Below are 19,542 nucleotides of genomic sequence, written 5' to 3'. Positions count from 1 at the left end.
ATATGTGGCAAGTCAAGAACGTGAATGATTAAATTCTTTGTTATTGAATAAGTACAAGAAACTGAAAATAGTTCTATGTTGTCATGTGCGCATACATACATTAAAGGTAGTGCGCATGATCGCGACAAGCAATTTCCGGTAAAACTGTAGGTCAAGTATTAGGTTAATACCAAGTCTTCAAAATGTTCTCCAGGTTAGCAAGGCCTGCCTCGAGTATTATTAATCGAAACTTTTCTACAACTATTTCTGTAAGTATATTTTACTATTTAAATTTAATCAGAGCGTTTTTCGCGAACTGTCAGTTGGCAGATTTGCACGAGCTTTGATTGAAACGCAGTCATGACTTGTTGCACGGTGTCACTCAGAATGACATCGACGTTGAATTCAACATGATGTTTTGTAAAATATTTATTAAATGCATTTAATTACATACGTATTAAAATAAAATGCATATTTTAAACTCGTTCTTGAATGCGTTTTACGGGTCACGGTCACCGAGTCTCCATGACAGAATTTGAACTTGAAGGACGCAAACAAGGGAGGCAACTCATTTGTCGTCTGTGAATGTGATTTGGAAAACAAAAACTATGTTAATTTATCATTATTTACTTGCTTAAGGCTTGAAGAAAAAATATGACACATAAAATCGTACAAAAAGTATTAAATTTCCCTCTAAGTAATGTTGCCCTTTGACCTATAAAAAATCCTTGTGACAACTGACATACATCATCACATGCCAGACGTCCCGATCTTGATGGAACAGTCCTGCTTTTGGGGTGTTTTTTCCCGGTGTCCAGATGTGACACAATTTATCCTGACATTCGTAAAACACATTATACATTCTATAAGTTCACAATAAAATTTGTTTTTGCTATTCAAGCTTCATCTGGCTTAAAATTACCATCGCATTTCCCCCTGACCCTGTTAACAAACCATATCTTCTACTTGTCGAGTGCACAAGTATTGTTTTTGACACCTTATCAGTGATCTATCTGCATATTATTGATTTTATCTAGCATTCACACCATGGTGATATTATAATGGGGGTTGCTTATCAGTGCTCCAGCTAGGCCTAAATTTGAGGGCGCCCTGCCCTCCCAAACCTCTGCCCTGTCCTTCCTAGGCCCCCCTGCCCTTAAATTTTTTATTTTTTTTTTACACATGATAATTAATAAGTCTCTTATTACATAAACAAGAAATTAATTTTTTTATCATTTTAAGACATTATTTAAATAGTTTAATAATAATGGGAATAATATATTCTAACAATTATTAATAACATATAAATTAAGATATGCAACAGTAGGCATTCCAGAAAAGCCTGCGCGCTCAAGTGTTCTTTTGACAAAATACTGCGCGTCGAAAGTGCCCTTTTGACAAAAAAGCCCCCCCTGCACTTTTTAAATCCTAGCTGGAGCACTGCTAATTGCTAGCGATAGATGCATCATAGTGAATTTAAAGCGGACTGCTATTTGTATTTCATGGCTCAAATCAAGCCCAAAGATACTATAAGTATTATGTGGTATTCTGTATATTATACCGCTAAAACAACACATCAAGCCACCATATATATAAAACAAATTGCGTGCTGACCGATACACATTGGTGTTTTGCATAAATTTACTTTTGTTTTCGACTGATTTTCAGAAAATAGTTTGTACATATTGAATCAATCTAAATTTAGACTTAATTGATGACTGGTTGTATAAAAAGAGTGCTCGATGTGCCTCTGTCCCAAAATGGATGTCAAATAGAGGCATGTCCCAAATGTTACTATATGGAGTCATCTGCATAGTGCACATATGTGTTTACTTCCGGAAAATGGAGGACGTCTGTGTTCATGAAATTGTTAGACACATTTATCCTAAGTATTTGCCATACATGTACATTGAGGTTTTGTAAGAAATATACTTATAACTGACCACAGTAAAGGTGCATGATTGCTCGTTTAAGGTGTCCTGCTTTTTGGTCAAATGTTCGGACATTTTTTTATGGAATGTCCCGATTCTGACCTGAAAAATTAAGGCATTTATGCCTTGTGAAGGGCCTGCAACCAAACACAAGCACAGTCCTCTCTCCTCCCCTGTCTCTTTTAATACCTTTAAGTAGTCTTTTTCTGTACCTAGTGTCTACCAAGGCAAAAAACTTTTTCGCAGGGGGCCTCTTTTTCTTCCCCTTAACCAAAAAGGCCCTTTCCACTACAGAAATTTCTTTAAAATCATGCATTTTTAGCTCATCTATTTTTTGAAAAAAAATTATGAGCTATTGTCATCACCTTGGCGTCGGCGTTGGCGTTGGCGTCGGCATCCGGTTAAGTTTTGCGTTTAGGTCCACTTTTCTCAGAAAGTATCAATGCTATTGCATTCAAACTTGGTACACTTACTTACTATCATGAGGGGACTAGGCAGGCAAAGTTAGATAACTCTGGCGTGCATTTTGACAGAATTATGTGCCCTTTTTATACTTAAAAAATGGAAAATTTTGGTTAAGTTTTGCGTTTAGTTCCACTTTTCTCAGTAAGTATCAATGCTATTGCATTCAAACTTGGTACACTTACTTACTATCATGAGGGGACTGGGCAGGCAAAGTTAGATAACTCTGGCATGCATTTTGACAGAATTATGTGCCCTTTTTATACTTAGAAAATTGACAATTTTGGTTAAGTTTTGTGTTTAGGTCCATTTTATTCCTTAAGCATCAAAGCTATTGCTTTCATACTTGCAACACTTACTAACTATCATAAGGGGACTGTGCAGGCAAAGTAATGTAACTCTGACTGGCATTTTGACAGAATTATGTGCCCTTTTTATACTTAGAAAATCGAAAATATGATTAAGTTTTGTGTTCAGGTCCACTTTATTCCTACAGTATCAAAGCTATTGCTTTCATACTTGCAAGATTTATGAACTATCATAAGGGGACGGTGCAGGCAAAGTTATGTAACTCTGACTGGCATTTGGACGGAATTATGGGCCCTTTATACTTAGAAAATTGAAAATTTGGTTAAGATTTATGTTTTGGTCACTTTACCCCTAAAGTATCATAGATACTGCTTTCATACTTGGAACACTCACAAACTATCATAAGGGTACAGTAAAAGGACAAGTTGCATAACTCTGGTTGTCATTGTTACGGAATTATGGCCCTTTTTTGACTTAGTAACTTTTAATATATGGTTAAATTTTGTGTTTCGATCCACTCGAAGTATCAAGGCTATTGCTTTCAAACTTCAAATACTTACATGCTATCATGAGGTTACTGTACCTGGCAACTTGAATTTTACTTTGACCTTTGAATGACCTTGACTCTCAAGGTCAAATTATTAAATTTTGCTAAAATTGCCATAACTTCTTTATTTATGATTAGATTTGATTGATACTTTGATGAAACTACTCTTACCTGACATACCACTATAGACTTCACCCAAACCATCCCCCGTGCCCTCCCCCCCCTCCCCCCCTCCCCCCCCCCAATTTTTTTTAATTTTTTTTTTTTATTTTTTTTTTAAGATCATCTCACAAATGACCACCACACCCTCACACTATACCCCCACCCCACCCCCCCACCCCACCCCACCCCCCAAATTTTTTTTTTTGATTTTTTTTTTTTTTTTTTTTTTTTTTTAAGATCATCTCACAAATTATCACCACACCCCTCACACTATACCCCCCCCCCCCCCCCCCCGATTTTTTTTTTTTTTTTTTTTTTTTTTTTTTTCGCTTTTTTGGAAGATAATGTAATAAATGTCCACAACCCCACACTATACACCCCTCTTCACTCCACTCCTCCCTCCTTTGTGATTGAAAATGAGAGTCCCTTCACCTTTAAAAAGAAAATAGATGAGCGGTCTGCACCCGCAAGGCGGTGCTCTTGTTTCTCTAAATTTCCAAGCTACCTCAGTGTTTTATATTCCCCAAGGCCGGAAAATTGTGTCTCCCCCCCCCCCCCCCCCCCCCCCCCCCTAAAAAAAAGGCTGTTGCCCTTTCCTCAAAGTTGGTGTTTTGGCCCTGTCCACACCGATAGCATTGTACCCAGTCAGGACCCTCATTTGGCCCCATTCCCCCCTTAAAATAGTATACTTTTTATGTCTCCCACTATAGTAGTGGGAGACATATTGTTTTTGCCCTGTCCGTTGGTCTGTCTGTTGGTCTGTCTGTCTGTTTGCGCCAACTTTAACATTTTGCAATAACTTTTGCTATATTGAAGATAGCAACTTCATATTTGGCATGGCATCTCATGCAGCTGCACATTTTAAGTGGTTAAAGGTCAAGGTCAATGTCATCCTTCAAGGTCAGAGGTCAAATATATATGGCCAAAATCGCTCATTTTATGAATACTTTTGCAATATTGAAGATAGCATCTTGATATTTGGCATGCATGTGTATCTCATGGAGCTGCACATTTTGAGTGGTGAAAGGTCAAGGTCATCATTCAAGGTCAGAGGTCAAATATATATGGCCAAAATCGCTCATTTTATGAATACTTTTGCAATATTGAAGATAGCATCTTGATATTTGGCATGCATGTGTATCTCATGGAGCTGCACATTTTGAGTGGTGAAAGGTCAAGGTCAAGGTCATCATTCAAGGTCAGAGGTCAAATATATGTGGCCCAAATCGCTTATTTTATAAATACTTTTGCAATATAGAAGATAGCAACTTGATATTTGGCATGCATGTGTATCTCATGGAGCTGCAAATTTTGAGTGGTGAAAGGTCAAGGTCATCCTTCAAGGTCAGAGGTCAAATATATGTGGCCCAAATCGCTTATTTTATGAATACTTTTGCAATATTAAATATAGCAACTTGACATTTGGCATGCATGTGTATCTCATGGAGCTGCACATTTTGAGTGGTGAAAGGTCAATGTCATCCTTCACAAGGTCAAGGTCATCCTTCAAAGTCAAACGTCATATAGGGGGACATTGTGTTTCACAAACGCATCTTGTTTCCCCTATTTCAGCTAAAAATTCACCCCTTAATTTTGTTTTTATATACTTTTATACCTTAGTTGCCAGGTGGTATTGGGCTATTAACCTTTGATTAAATGTATATTTATGTAAATTACATTAAAATATTGCAATTTTAAGTGCTGAATGGTTGGTAAAAAGATCTTCTAAAATTCCCCTTTTCGCCCAAAAGGATGCGAAATTCCCCGCTTGAAGGGCCCCGGCCCCAATCCCCCAAAGTGTAGCAAGGGCCATGCCATTTCACATACACTGGTACTCAGGTGAGTAGCTCTGGGCATAAATTGGTTGCTCACAACAAATGTATGTCAGCCTCATTTTAATAGTTCCAGAAGGTCCAGGTGTTTCGGTTTTGCTCAACTTCTGGGATTTTGTCTTTTTGTTTGGTTCATCTTCTTTCATGCTTCTCAGTTATAGCCTTGTCATTGACCACTGAACTGAGGTTATTTCACTTTTTGTTGTTTGTTCCATTGATTTAATGTTTGCTTCTTTGTTTTAAAAAAAATGGGAGACTTCGGTTTTTGAGGGTTGGATGTTAAATTTTATTTGACTGGTTTCTTGTTAAAGGGCCTCCTATGGCTTGAATAGTAGTAATGAATCTATAGCATTTGGTGTGTATGAGTAGATATCGGTTTTGCAAAAATGCAGGAAAATTATTTAGTGACAGTGCTTGTGAAGATGCCTTGCTTTCATGTGCACACACATTGAAGCGTGTGATACTTTGCCCACAGTTGTCCCACAGGAACTTGTGACACACAGAGGTGTAGAACTGTTTAAATGGCCCAAAACAGCCAACATCAAGAGGCTGCAAAACATGACTTGTGTGTGCTGGCAGAACAAAGTGTTAACATGATTACAGACTTCCCAAAACTCAACAGCCTTGAATTCTGTAAGTAGTGCTGCAACAATACGCCAAAAACCGTATTGGAATATATTGTCAGTTCAAAAACCTGTATTGCAATATATTGCAATATATTGCTAACTTGTACCAGAATTATAACTCGCCAATTACCCGATAATCCCGTATATTCCAGTTTTAAAGCGAATTCTGGTAAATATTTACTATAAATGTGCTCAAGAATAACAAGGAACACAAACATTCGCAAATTTTCTTAAGTATCAAAAATATTATGGCATTTGTGACTGTTTAAAGATGTGATGAAATAACGTCCAACCGGGACGTTTTTGTTTTCAATGAACACGCGTAATTCACCTGACGTGACGTTCCCGTTTTTATACAACACAAAATACTTTCCATGCGACGTTCTACATGTCTGCATAATTTTCGCGCGCTTTTGATTGAGACAAAGGATAAAGCACTTTTTATTTGACGCTATTTTTTATTGTCGCGTAAGCATTAACATTTTGAAGCGTGTTTCCGAAATTCGGATTACAAATTAAAAATGCTCAATTCAGAATCGAACGAAACATTTACAGTTGTGCGCAATTACTCGTAATTTAACGATAATCTGTTCAAAAGCATCGAACGAACCTCCCATGTAACATTGCTACTCCGTATAATACACTTTAGAATGCTATTTTTACGTAAAAATTTATTTACACCGCTTTGCTTTGTTAACCTTGATATCGTTATTTCGGATGGCTTTTCTGGACGAAATATGAATGAATTTTTGTAAAATTATTTTCGTACCGGTATGATGAAAATCGTATCGCAATACAATATGCGGATTGCGTATTGCGATATATACCGATATACCGGTAGGCGGCCCATACCGTTATATTGTTGCAGCACTATCTGTAAGACATGTGGTCTGACTGTTCAAAGTTTTCTGTCAGACCTTAGGCTTGTAAATTGATTGAATCTACTTGCTTCAAAGCAAAACTATTGAGAAAATCAATCTTGGTCAGAATAATAGTTCCTGTAGTTGCTTACATCTAGGCCAACAATTTTGATAATCAGGTAATTATTGATAAAGGAAGATATCTGTGTTTGAAAAGGCAATGCTGCACATTGAAACAGTGATTCAGCGCAGCGTTTTGAAAGGCCTGTTAACACACTAGAATCCTTAATGTGAGCTTTTGTTATTGAAAAGTTAAACACTATGTCCTATGTCATTTTCAATCATGATTATTTATTTATTTTCTTTCAGAACAATGCAAATGTTGCAGTACTGGGTGCCAGTGGTGGTATTGGACAGCCACTCTCCCTTCTTCTCAAAATGTCACCCTTTGTAACCAGACTGACATTATACGACATTGCACACACGCCCGGAGTTGCTGCTGATCTTAGTCACATATCATCACCAGCTCAAGTGAAAGGCTTCATGGGCCCTAATCAACTTGCTGATTGTTTAAAGGGAGCTGAAGTGGTACTTATTCCTGCTGGGGTCCCTCGCAAACCTGGTAAATTCTAATTTCATAATGGAGAGAAGGGCAGCAAATTCATGTATTTATGTAAATTGCAGAGCTCCAGATAAGGGCCGTACAGCTGTAAATATGCCTTTTTCATTAAGATTTACGCATTTATTTTTATAAACTGGACGAACAGTTACGACATTAATATCCATTTTACGCATTTACGAAAAAAATCTGGCCGTACCGATACGTCTGCGTCAGCGCGGCGTGATTTGTTGGTTTCTAACCTAACGGCACTTTTCCTTAATTTAAATTACCGAAAAGTTGTAGACTGGGTTCATATATTATTGTCTATTCTGTCCCGTGATTTCCTGTAACTTGTCAATCTGTCAAAAACGATATGTGCGCAATTGAATGCCGGCTTAACCAAAAGCGGCTCAAAACAACACTTTGTTGTCATATAATGACTACATACGGTGTCTTCTAACCATCCTGACATTAAATCTGTAAACCCAGAAAAAGACATTGTCGCCCCGATATTAAACGATTTGATTGCATCGGTGGCGTAAAACGTTTGAAAACAAGATGGGAAATGGATGAGACAGTGAAATAAGTGTTCATTTACTTAGCTTACTACTTGGCTTGTGTTTTCTTGTCAAGAAAAATGAAGAAATAGTATTAGTCATGAGTTTAAATGTGTAGTTGTATTAGCATCAGCGCTTCCGTTAGTGGACGTCCGGGCGTAAATTACGCCCGAAAGCGGCAGTAGTACGTCCATTATGCAAATGGCGGAAGTCCTTTGGCAAAGTTTGGACGTCCGATAATCCGCCTGTACGCTATTTTCTGATACACAACACCTACCAATGTCAACAGTAAATCAAGTTATTCAGACCGTTAACTCCGCCTAAGAACTACTGTTATCAATGAATTTCTCATTGAATGGCCAATATTGATTTTTCCAGCTGTCAATCAAATTCTTCTTGGTAAGCGCATCAGCCAATCAGCGCTCAGGCAGCAAAATACATGCCGACCCCACGTGAAGCTGTATACAATAATATTAGCGACCTCTGTGCTACAAAGTTTTTTTTCAGCAATCAAATATTTAAGTCTTCGCTTTCCCCGAGGAAGAATGACATGATGTTGTACATGAAGTCTAATTTTTGCATGATTTTCATCAGTTCACACGCTACACGAGAAATGTTTATTTGTTGGTAGAATTTTCTTAACTTTCCGTGAAAAATAAAATCTGGAAATGATTTCGGATAACACGTTTAATTATCAGCATTTGAAAATACAGTCCAACCCCTACTTTCGGTCACTCTCATCGCCGGCCACCCCGTGTAGGCGGCCGGTCTGTGCCGCGACCGTCGATAAACACTATGTAATGCACCCCTCTTAAGCGGTAACCCCGTTTCTCTGGCCAGCGGCCAGCACGTTTGCATCCCAAATGTTAAATTCCCCCCATATGAGTGGTCACGCGCAAGTTAGTCAGTCATGTACATTGGCAAAATTACACAGACGCAACGGTGAAAAAATCGATATGTACTTCCAGTATGCGGTTTAGACTCTGTAGTACTGAAGCGTGATGTGTGATAAACATTTTGACAGCCAGTTTGAAAATTGCAATTAATTAGCGGCGGATTATCGGGTTAAAAGCAATATGCGACCGTTTGATCTTTTTATTTCCGCACGTGCGAATATCACCTATTATTACTGGAAAGGAGATTCTTAATTTATAGTTTATTACTTGTAGCTCATACTATTTCAAGCACACATTTATGACAATTATCGGCTAATTAAAAGTTAAAAAGAACAACAAAACTTTTAAACCGAAATCAACTTATCTACATGTTATCTGTGCTACAAAGTTTTTATCCAAAATTCAATACACGCATGCTTTCGAAACATGGGTATGGCGTGACATTGTACATTGGTGCATAATTATCGCGCGCTTTTGTCGGGACAAAGGAAATACACGATGCTAGAATTTGTAAACGTCTCGTTAACATTAAACAATCGGGAGTGTGTTTCGGATTACAAATTATTATTCTCATTTGGGAATAAAACAAAACATTTATATTTGTTTTATATTAACAATGATTTCAATATTAATTTTGATAAAACCCTTTATGCGGCGGAAACACGTTTTTATAATATTATGCATGAAAAGCACGATTACCAGGAGGATTACACCCGGTTGCTATTATCAGTATCTTAAAGCGGGTATATACGATTTTGTCAAATATTTCTTAATTAATATAAAATGTGTAAAAAAATTATTATACATATATTTCAATATAAACTAAAATAAAAGTTAAGAAGAACATGTGTCGAAAAATGCTAAATAAGCCAGATATTTAATTCTGAAATCGAAAAAGGCTGTACAGCCGAATTCGCCAGCATGTATATCATGCATGTACGATGTGAATCTAAATTTAGTTTAACGGTTCATTTGAAATTCCTGCAGCGATATCGATTCATACGACACACGAACACTCACTAAAAAGACGAATGCATCGGTTATTGTAGGAAAATAGTTACGAATTATCTTCATCACAATCGGCTCGGGGCGCTCATTTGTATTTGCTGTATTTTATGAACTTCGTCTTAAATGTATCATTTTTCTTGCATATTGTGTGTTATTATAACATATTTGTATCAATATTTTACAATTCAGCACATATAAAAATCGTATATACCCGCTTTAAGTAACTGGCCACGATTTTATCGTGAAGGAGATCACTGTCGGGACCTATTCGTGCGGTAGGTATTCAAAGCCATAAAACTGCAATAAACCGATTGAATTATCGATTTATAGTGACACGGATGTTATTCACGCATAATTGATTCACAACTGTTCCCATCTTAAGTGCATTGGGGCCATACAACGCGAATTGTGTAAACAATGAATCATGATAATGATTCTTTTTCATTGACTTGATTTTGATGATGATAATATTGATGATGATTAGAAAGATGAATAGAATATTTTGTTAAATGAAAATGTTGTCTTATAGGTGATTTGAGAAAGGTAGAAATAACATTATTTTAAATCTATACATTGTTTAGTGCATGTACAGGCTTTTTCCGCCCTATGCCACGGGTCCGAAATTCGGCCCCATTCCCAATGCAAATCTGGTTGTTTTTTTCTCAATTGAAAAAAAAAATTCCCAATTCCAAAAAAAAATTAAAAAAAAATATATTTTTTTTTTTAACCTTAAAATATATAAGTTAATCTGATCTGGTGTAGAAAATAGAAAGTATTGCATAATTAGTAGAAAATAGAAAGTATTGCATAATTAACTTATCTGTTGCGTTGAATTTGTTTTAAAAACTGTAAAATATGTTAATGGTTATTTAAGACTTTCCTTATTTTCCTCAAAATCCGGCGCTTCGCGCGATTTTTTTCAACTCAAAAAAGGCCAGGCCTTTTCCCAAATTCAGATTAAAAAACCTGCACTTATCACACATGTTCATAATATTTTGTAAAATTTTGATAATAATTTATCAAAATAGTCGTTATTTACCAGTTAACGGCTTCTTTGAAATATAAGAAACACTATTTACATGCGAAAATTTTTCCCAATTGAGCCAATTTTGCGGTTATTTTTTTCCCAAAATTTGGGTTTTCACGACGCGAAATTCCCAAAATTCCAGTGTGGCGTTTTCCCAAAATGGAGCGGAAAAAGCCTGATGTACACATATGTACCATTTTGTTTATACAAAAATTGAACAGTTGGCCATACACTATCAACTCCAGACTCCCTATGACCCAACCCCCTTTTAAGAGGCCACCCCGCTTAAGCAGCCAATTTGGCTGTTTCCCTTGACTGGCTGCTTAAGAGGGGTTGGACTGTACTGAAATTGAATAATGTATTTTGTTATATCAACAGCCATAACACATAATGCAATAAGTAGTTAAATGACGTGTTTTGAGATTGCCAAACTATGCATACATATTGGTATGCATGCATGAATGACCTGACAAGTTATATCAGAATGAAGTGTACTCGGTAAAATTTAAAGAAAGATGCGTTTTTATACTCCGAAATTCACTGTCACCTACACAAACTTTTCTGAAAGAAGATACATGTAACATTTTAAATTCAGTCGTTGATTTGTCGTAATTACTAAATATGACCAGTGCTCTAGTGCTCTATGCTCTCAAATCGCGTAACGTGATGAACCATACATGCCATACGTCCCGATCTCGGCGGGACAGTCCCGCTTTTGGGCCCTTTGTCCCGCCGTCCAATATGAGACGATTTGTCCCGACATTCGTAAAAAACGAAGTAAGGTCTATAGGTTCCCAATAAAATTCGCTATTCAAGCTCTGTTTCACTAACACTTACCCCCGCTAATCCCTTTATTGCCCCCAATTAACAATCCGATTCTACTTATCGTGTGTACCAGTGTTGTTTATGACACCTTATCAGCGATTTATCGGCTAATTATTGATTTCATCAGGCATTCACACCATGGTGGTCGCCTATTGCTATCGATAGTTGTATTATAATGAAATAAATGTTGAAAATGTGTTTATTTTTGTATTTGTTTGAAACGGTTTACAAAACAATTGTTTTGTAAAATTAACTCTACGTCATTAATGAGTCTTTTACATTCAATGTTTAGTTCATAAATAGCGGGATAATCCGAATGTGCAATATACCAAAATCGCAACAAACAGTCCAATAAGTGATACCCATCCTGTCTAGTGTAATTGTAATAAAAACAACGAGGTGCTATGCATGACAGTTTGACCCTACTCCAATTAAGCTAAAAACCACGAGGTGCTATGCATGACAGTTTGACCCTACTCCAATTAAGCCGCGACAATTGACAAGTAACAAACTGCGCATGGATACATGCTTAAAAAAACATCGCAACAAACAGTAAAAGTGGTACCCATCTTGTCTTGTGTTATTGTAATAAAACAACGTGTTGTTATTCATGACAGTTTGACACTACCCCATTACAGCGCCTGACAAGTCACAATTCAGTTTAATCTGTGTATATAAGAAGAAAACTAAATATGATTATTAACATTAGAGAAAAATAATTCGAGTAAAGCATCCATAGACTTCTTTTGTCCTTTTGTTTTTGTTGGTGTAAAAACGGTTGAGGTGTTGTTGAGAGTTAAAATGAACACAAAGACGGTTAGCAACCACCAAAAACCTACCTCTGAAATGTGTATGGCCGCGCATTCCGTGTGTAACTGATGTAACTGTTCGGTAGATAGTTTACTGTAACCCGTACTTTCAGTGTACTGGATAGCCTCCCCTGCGTTAATGTTTGCCATTGAAATTAATATAATGAGTATTGTTGACGTAATGTTCTAGATTTTGTACTCTAAAATGATGAATATTATCCTCGTTGTTTGCTATTGTCTTATTTTATAAAACTGTTATGTTTTAGATTCCATGCTTCATATCAGATGTTTTATGTCTTGAATAAAAGTATCAAGAGTATTTGTTAGTACTATACTGACTACAGTAAAGGTGGAATGATAAATCGTTTTAGATGTCCCGCTTTTGGGTCAAATGTCCCGACAATTTTTTATGGAATGTCCCGCTTTGGACCTAAAAAATTATGGCATGTATGGATTAACGCATGTTCAATGGGAGTTCCCCCATCCCACAATTCAATTTGAATATGCACTTGCGTAAAATGGCGGACATTTGCAGACGTCAATATTGGCCGTACTTTGGTTTTGAAAATAGCAATCGTAATAATACTGTATTATCGGGTAATGGATAGAATTGGAACATGTATGTATATTAAAATTCTGAAATAAAAGTAGGGCTTCAAAATGTATGTCTGGGTTGTCCAACATTTTAAGCTTGGAAGTCAGGACTTCCACCTTTTTAAAGCTAACGGAAGCGCTGATTAGCATCATAATTCAGAATGGAAAACCTAATACAATAACTGTTTAAGAAGCTACATATATTTATGATAATTGCTGTAAAGTCATTTATACACCCTTCAATATCCAAGAACACGGCTAGAACAGTACTACCTGTATTTTTGGATATGGTAGTACAGGTACTAATTGATTTTAAGCGTTACTCCTTTTCTTTCTGTCAGTGGCAGTACCGTAACTAATTTCACAAATCCTTATCTGGAGCTCTGAAATTTTGATCAGTGGTTGATTAATTAAACTTATAATTGTTGAGCAGAATTAACTTTTTTTGAAAATAATAATTTCAACTTTTATCAGATGCATAAGTTATAGCCTACCAGATCTATCTGCATATTGTAATCCATTATGCAAGATAGGTAATTAATTATTGTATAATTTATTTAGTAGAATAAAATATATTTCATATTAAAAATTTTACCACATAAGTTGTTGGTAATAGCCTTAAAATAACATTACTACTCAAAATCAACAAAAATTTCGTACATTAGTGTAAAATAAAGCTAAACAATAAAAAATCTTTGTTCCTTCTGGCCATTGTCGAAATTTCAACGCCAGATGTGGACTGGTAAAATAGATGTTTGTGGATACAAAATGCTCGTTTTTATAAGGATTTTAACTTGGTACCATTTTAGTGTTCGTGTGTCATATCAATTATTATGCCCCCCTTCGAAGAAGAGGGGGTATATTGCTTTGCTCATGTCGGTCGGTCGGTCGATCCGTCCACCAGCTGGTTTCCGGATGATAACTCAAGAACGCTTGAGGCTAGGATCATGAAACTTCATAGGTACAATGATCATGACTCGCAGATGACCCCTATTGATTTTGAGGTCACTAGGTCAAAGGTCACAGGTGAAGGTCACAGTTACTGGAAATAGGCATTTTAAGGATTTAGCATGGTTCAAACAAGGGAAACAACTACCGTTTATGCATGTTCTCTCTATTACAGCATTTGCCTCCCTTTAATTCAATTAAAATCTCATTTTACAGCAGAGATTCCAAATCTGACCTGTAAATGAGCCCCATATTTACTGCCAGTGCTAGGTTACCTTTTCCCATTTGATCATTCTTAAGTATTGGTATTGTAATGCTGATGCTACTTCTACTCCTCCTCCTCCTCCGCCGCCGCCACCACCACCACCACCACAAAAAACATATTCACACAATGGCTGCTACTACAACTTATAGACCATATAGGGGGGCATGCATGTTTTACAAACAGCCCTTGTTCAATAGATATATTCACAGGAAATTAACATGGCATTTATTGTGGTCACAAATAAATAGAAATGAGCATTTTGTATCTACAAAAGTCTACGTAATCATACCACATCTAGCATTGAAATTGTGGCTATTGCTATAAGGAACACTGATTGTTTAGGTGTTAACTTTATTTTACGAAATACTTTACGAAATTTTTGTTGATTTTGAGCGTTATAGAGACTTGAAGTGTTTTGCATCTTGTTTACATTAATATTGAAATAATGATATCACTCAAATTTTAGGTATGACCAGAGATGACTTGTTCAACACAAATGCGTCAATTGTGCGTGACCTTGTTTCTGTTTGTGCTGATGTCTGTCCAAAGGCCATGATTTGCATAATCACTAATCCAGTAAGTATAAAAAAGTTACATGATATAAAATGGGGCATTCTGAAAATTTGGCTGTTGGAGATCATATATTTTTAAAACTGACCTTCCCATATTCTAAGCTTCTTCTTTGTTCTGGATTTGTTAAGTTTATTGCATGTGCAGAATTTTAACATTGTTGTTTTTGTTGAGGATGAGGGAAAACAACTGGAAGAGAATTATTACCTTGAAGCCCCCAATCTCACAGTTGAATAACAAAAAACACAATTAGTATTGAGAATCTTCACTCTGGATCCATGTTTGTCTAGCTCCAGACTGAGAAACTTGCTTTAAGCAGTTAACATTTGAAATTTAACAACATGAACAGAGCATACTTATGTTATTGTCCCCTACCGGTTTCACCGGAGGGGACTTTGGTTTGCGCTCTGTGTGTCTGTCTGTGAGTCTGTCTGTCACACTTTTCTGGATCCTGCGATAACTTTAAAAGTTCTTAATATTTTTTCATGAAACTTAAAACATGGATAGATGGCAATATGGACATTATGCACGTCATTTCATTTTGTTTCTACGTCAAAAATTCTGGTTGCTATGGCAATAAATAGACTAGAAATACTGCTGAAAATGGTGGTTTTCTGGATCCTGTGATAACTTAAAAAGTTCTTAATATTTTTTCATGAAACTTGCAACATGGATAGATGGCAATATGGACATTATGCACGTCATTTCATTTCGTTCCTACGTCAAAAATTGTGGTTGCTATGGCAACAAATAAAAAATAAAAAAAATCTGAAAATGGTGGAATTTCTGACAATGGTGGAGCCGGTAGGGGACCATATTGCTTGACAATAGCCTTGTTATCATTGTATTGTTGCATATACAAAAAAATTCCCACAAACCATCAACAAATATATTACTTTTGTTAAATTTAATTTTTATCCCCGCCAATAAGAGAGGGATGTAGAATTGGCTTTGTCTGTACATTAGTCCGTCAGTCCGTCCATCTGGCGCACAACTTTGTTTTAGGGCTCTATCTCATAAACTGTTTAAGATATGAACATGAAACTTCATAGGTGTATAGATATCAATGAGAAGTGCCATGCTCAAGAACCATAATCCTACACGTGCTTTAATAAGAGTTTTTGCCCTTTGTTTTATGTATGATGAATCTTATCAGGGCTATATTTCAGATACCATGCAAGATTTCAACTTGAATCGTCATGGGTTTATTGATACACTGCAACTCCGTTACATTGCGATCCGTTATATCGTGCTGTCGATTATATCGCGAGTTGACTATGGCTCCCAAAAAATCCGGCCACATCAATAATCAGCACTTAATTGTCGTTTTGTTAATTATCAGCTTATTATAACTTTTGTTTGACGATGTGTATATACAGTCGTTTCATTTTGTTTATATTATACAGTTGATATCGCTCATCATTACCCGATAATCCCGTATATTCCAGTTTTAAAGCAAACTCCAGTAAATATTTAAGATAAAAGTGCTCAGTACACACACGCATTCGCAATTATTCTTTAGTATCAAATACATTTTGGCATTTGTTACTATTTAAAGATGTGATGAAATAACGTCCAATCGGGGCGTTTTTTTCCCACTGAACCCGCGTAAATCGCCTGATGTGATGTTCATGTTTTTATTCAACACAAAATACACCCTCACTTTCCATGCGACGTTCTACATGTCTGCATAATTTTTGCGCGCTTTGTATGGAGACAAAGGATATTTGAGCACAGTTTATTTGACGCTAGAATTTGTTAATGTTTCGCATTAGCATTAAAATTTGGAAGCGTGTTTCGGATTATAAATTTAGTAAAGCTCATTTGAGAATCAAACGAAACATTGTGCGTAATTAATGCAACGATAAATTGTTTAAGCGCATTACTTGCTATATCGCTTATTAAAACGTGAAAATAATAACTAGGAAAGTAGCGTAAATCTAGGTTTCTACACTACACAAATGTAGGTGTATATCTTTTATACACTACACAAATGTAGGTGTATATATATTTATATATAGGTTTCTACACTACACAAATGTAGGTGTATATCTTTTATACACTACACAAATGTAGGTGTATATTACGCTGATCGTACTTGAAAATAAAAATTAATAATGGCATTACAATTTCCACAGTAATCAAAACTTTTATTACGATATTACTTTTATACAACTAAATATTTTGTTGTTGTTGTACAAAAGTACATGTAAAATTGGTTTGCAATTATAACGATACAAAGATAAAGCAGCACCGTACATAAAATGAAAACACCGTGAAATTTGACACATTAACTGCACATCAACTGCTTAACAACTAAGTCAGACATGTCTGGATTTATATCGCGCTCCGGATATATCGCGATCGCGATCTTTGGACCCTGTCAATTGCGATATAATGGAACTGTAGTGTATTAATGAGGAGATGTCCCATGCCTAAGAACCATAACCTTGCACTATCTTAACTAAGAGCTATTGCCCTTTAATGTATCTTAGTTATGCTACAAGATTTCAACATGAAACTTCATGGGTGTGTAGATAACAATGAGGAGAATTGCAATTCATAAAAAACAATTACCCTACACCTAATTATTACCTATTAATTATTGCACTACACTTTATAATTATACTGTATATCAATTGATTTGCGCCCATCCATTAACAAAGTTTATTTGCGGGAGATATTAATTCAAGGAATTTGCTTGTTTAGTTGTTAAATTTTATGTTGACTACCTGGATATAGTATTTATTGTTACCTCAGGAACTAAGCCATTGCACAAGTTTGTATTTAAATCTTTATTTACATAATTGTTATTCCCTGCGAAAGGCGTAGTAATATAGAATTTGCTTGTTTTACATGATTTACACTTAACAAATTATGTATTTCAGGTTAACTCTACTGTGCCCATTGCAGCAGAAGTTCTCAAAAAGAAAAAGGTTTATGATCCCCGTAGATTGTTTGGAGTTACCACACTTGATGTTGTCAGAGCAAGTACATTCATTGCTGAAGCCAAGGTTTGTATGTTCATTTCTGGTATCTTCTAATATTAAGCAGCAGTGAGCAGCGAAAAATAAACATACAAGAGGGCAATAGCTGAAATTTATTACTTTTGCTGTTTTCATGAACAGATGTTTAATGACCTACTTTTCAGACCTTCAGGAAAAAAGATTGAAAACAATTAAGCCAATCCATGAATTAGCAAAACATTTAATTAGAATCTCATCACAATCTCAGCTTTAACTGCTACCATGTGAACATGATTTATATCGCTATTTTTGTTGTTTTAGAGACCTTGGAAAGTTGCATTCATCTTTAATCACAAACAATATCTCGTGCTCAAGCACATGTTACTCTTGTCCTCCATCTTTGTCCAATGCTTTCCTTCAGTTAACCAAATATGAGGTCAATTATTATACCCCCATTACCATTAGTAATGGGGGCTATATAGGAGTCACTGTCGGTCTGTCCCGAAATTTCATCCGATCTTCACCAAACTTGGTCAGAAGTTGTATCTAGATGATGTCTGGGTCAAGTTTGAATATGGGTCATGCCAGGTCAAAAACTAGGTCACGGGGTCACTTAGTGTGTTTTAAACTGAAAGTTTGTTTGGACCATAACTATGTCATTTATCGTTAGATTTTAAAATGACTTGGTACATTTGTTCACCATCACGGGATGCTGTGTCCTGTGAAAAAAGTATGTCGATATCTCAAAGGTCAAGGTCACACTTGGAGTTCAAAGGTCAAATGCTTGTCCGGGCCATAACTTTGTCATTTATTGTGAGATTTTAAAATCATTTGGCAAATTTGTTCACCATCATTGGCCAGTGTGTCGCGCAAAAGAATAACGTCGATATCTCCAAGGTCAAGGTCACATATTGAGTTCAACAATCATAAATGAGCTTGTCTGGGCCATAACTATGTCATTCATTGTAAGATTTTTAAAGTCATGTGGCACATTTGTTCACCATCATTGGACGGTGTGTTGTGTGAAAGAATTCCGTCGATATCTCCAAGGTCAAAGTCACACTTAAAGTTGAAAGGTCAAAAATGGCCATAAATGAGCTTGTCCGGGCCATAACTATGTCGTTCATCGTGAGAATTAAATTTCATTTGGCACAAATGTTCACCATCATTGGCGGTGTGTTGCGCGAAAGAATTACGTCGATATCTTCAAGCCGAAGGTCAAGGTCACACTTTGAGTTCAAAGGTAAAAATTGGCCATAAATGAGCTTTTCCAGGCCATAACTATTTCGTTCATTGTGAGATTTTAAAATCATTTGGCACATATGTTCACCATCTTTGGACGGTGTGTTGCGCAAAAGAATTAGGTCGATATCTCCAAGGTCAAGGTCACACTTTGAGTTCAAAGGTCATAAATGGCCGTAAATGAGCTTGTCCGGGCCATAACTATGTTGTTTATTGTGAGATTTTAAAATCATTTAGCTCTTTTGTTCACCATCATTGGACGGTGTGTCGTGCAAAAGAATTGCATTGATATCTCCAAGGTCAAGGTCACACTTTTAGTTCAAAGGTCAAAAATGGCAATAAATTATCTTGTTGCCCAGGCCATAACTATGTCATTAATTGTGAGATTTTAAAATGACTGTACATTAATTTTGTTCACAGTCATTAGACTGTGTGTCATGTGAAAGAATTCAAGAGTTCAAAGGTCAAAATGGCTATAAATGATAATGGCATAATAATTCTTTAAACCTCCTATAAATTAGATTCT

The 19,542-nt window shown here is 36.2% G+C and overlaps 1 protein-coding gene across 1 annotated transcript in view; it reads left to right on the top strand.

The window, feature by feature from the left end:
- The first annotated feature begins 80 nt into the window (after nt 1-80).
- LOC127856371 (malate dehydrogenase, mitochondrial-like) overlaps nt 81-19,542 on the top strand; it is a 33,770-nt gene continuing 14,308 nt past the window's right edge. Inside the window, exons 1-4 of the mRNA XM_052392520.1 lie at nt 81-248; nt 7,078-7,330; nt 14,705-14,814; nt 17,697-17,822. Coding sequence (XP_052248480.1) covers nt 183-248; nt 7,078-7,330; nt 14,705-14,814; nt 17,697-17,822 — 555 coding nt within the window. The 5' untranslated portion in view covers nt 81-182. The remainder of the gene's footprint in view (nt 249-7,077; nt 7,331-14,704; nt 14,815-17,696; nt 17,823-19,542) is intronic.

Source organism: Dreissena polymorpha, chromosome 1, assembly GCF_020536995.1.
Source record: "Dreissena polymorpha isolate Duluth1 chromosome 1, UMN_Dpol_1.0, whole genome shotgun sequence".
Lineage (NCBI taxonomy): Eukaryota > Metazoa > Mollusca > Bivalvia > Myida > Dreissenidae > Dreissena > Dreissena polymorpha.
The sequence above is the reverse complement of the archived record's forward strand: the minus strand, read 5'-3'. Positions and strand labels throughout refer to the sequence as shown.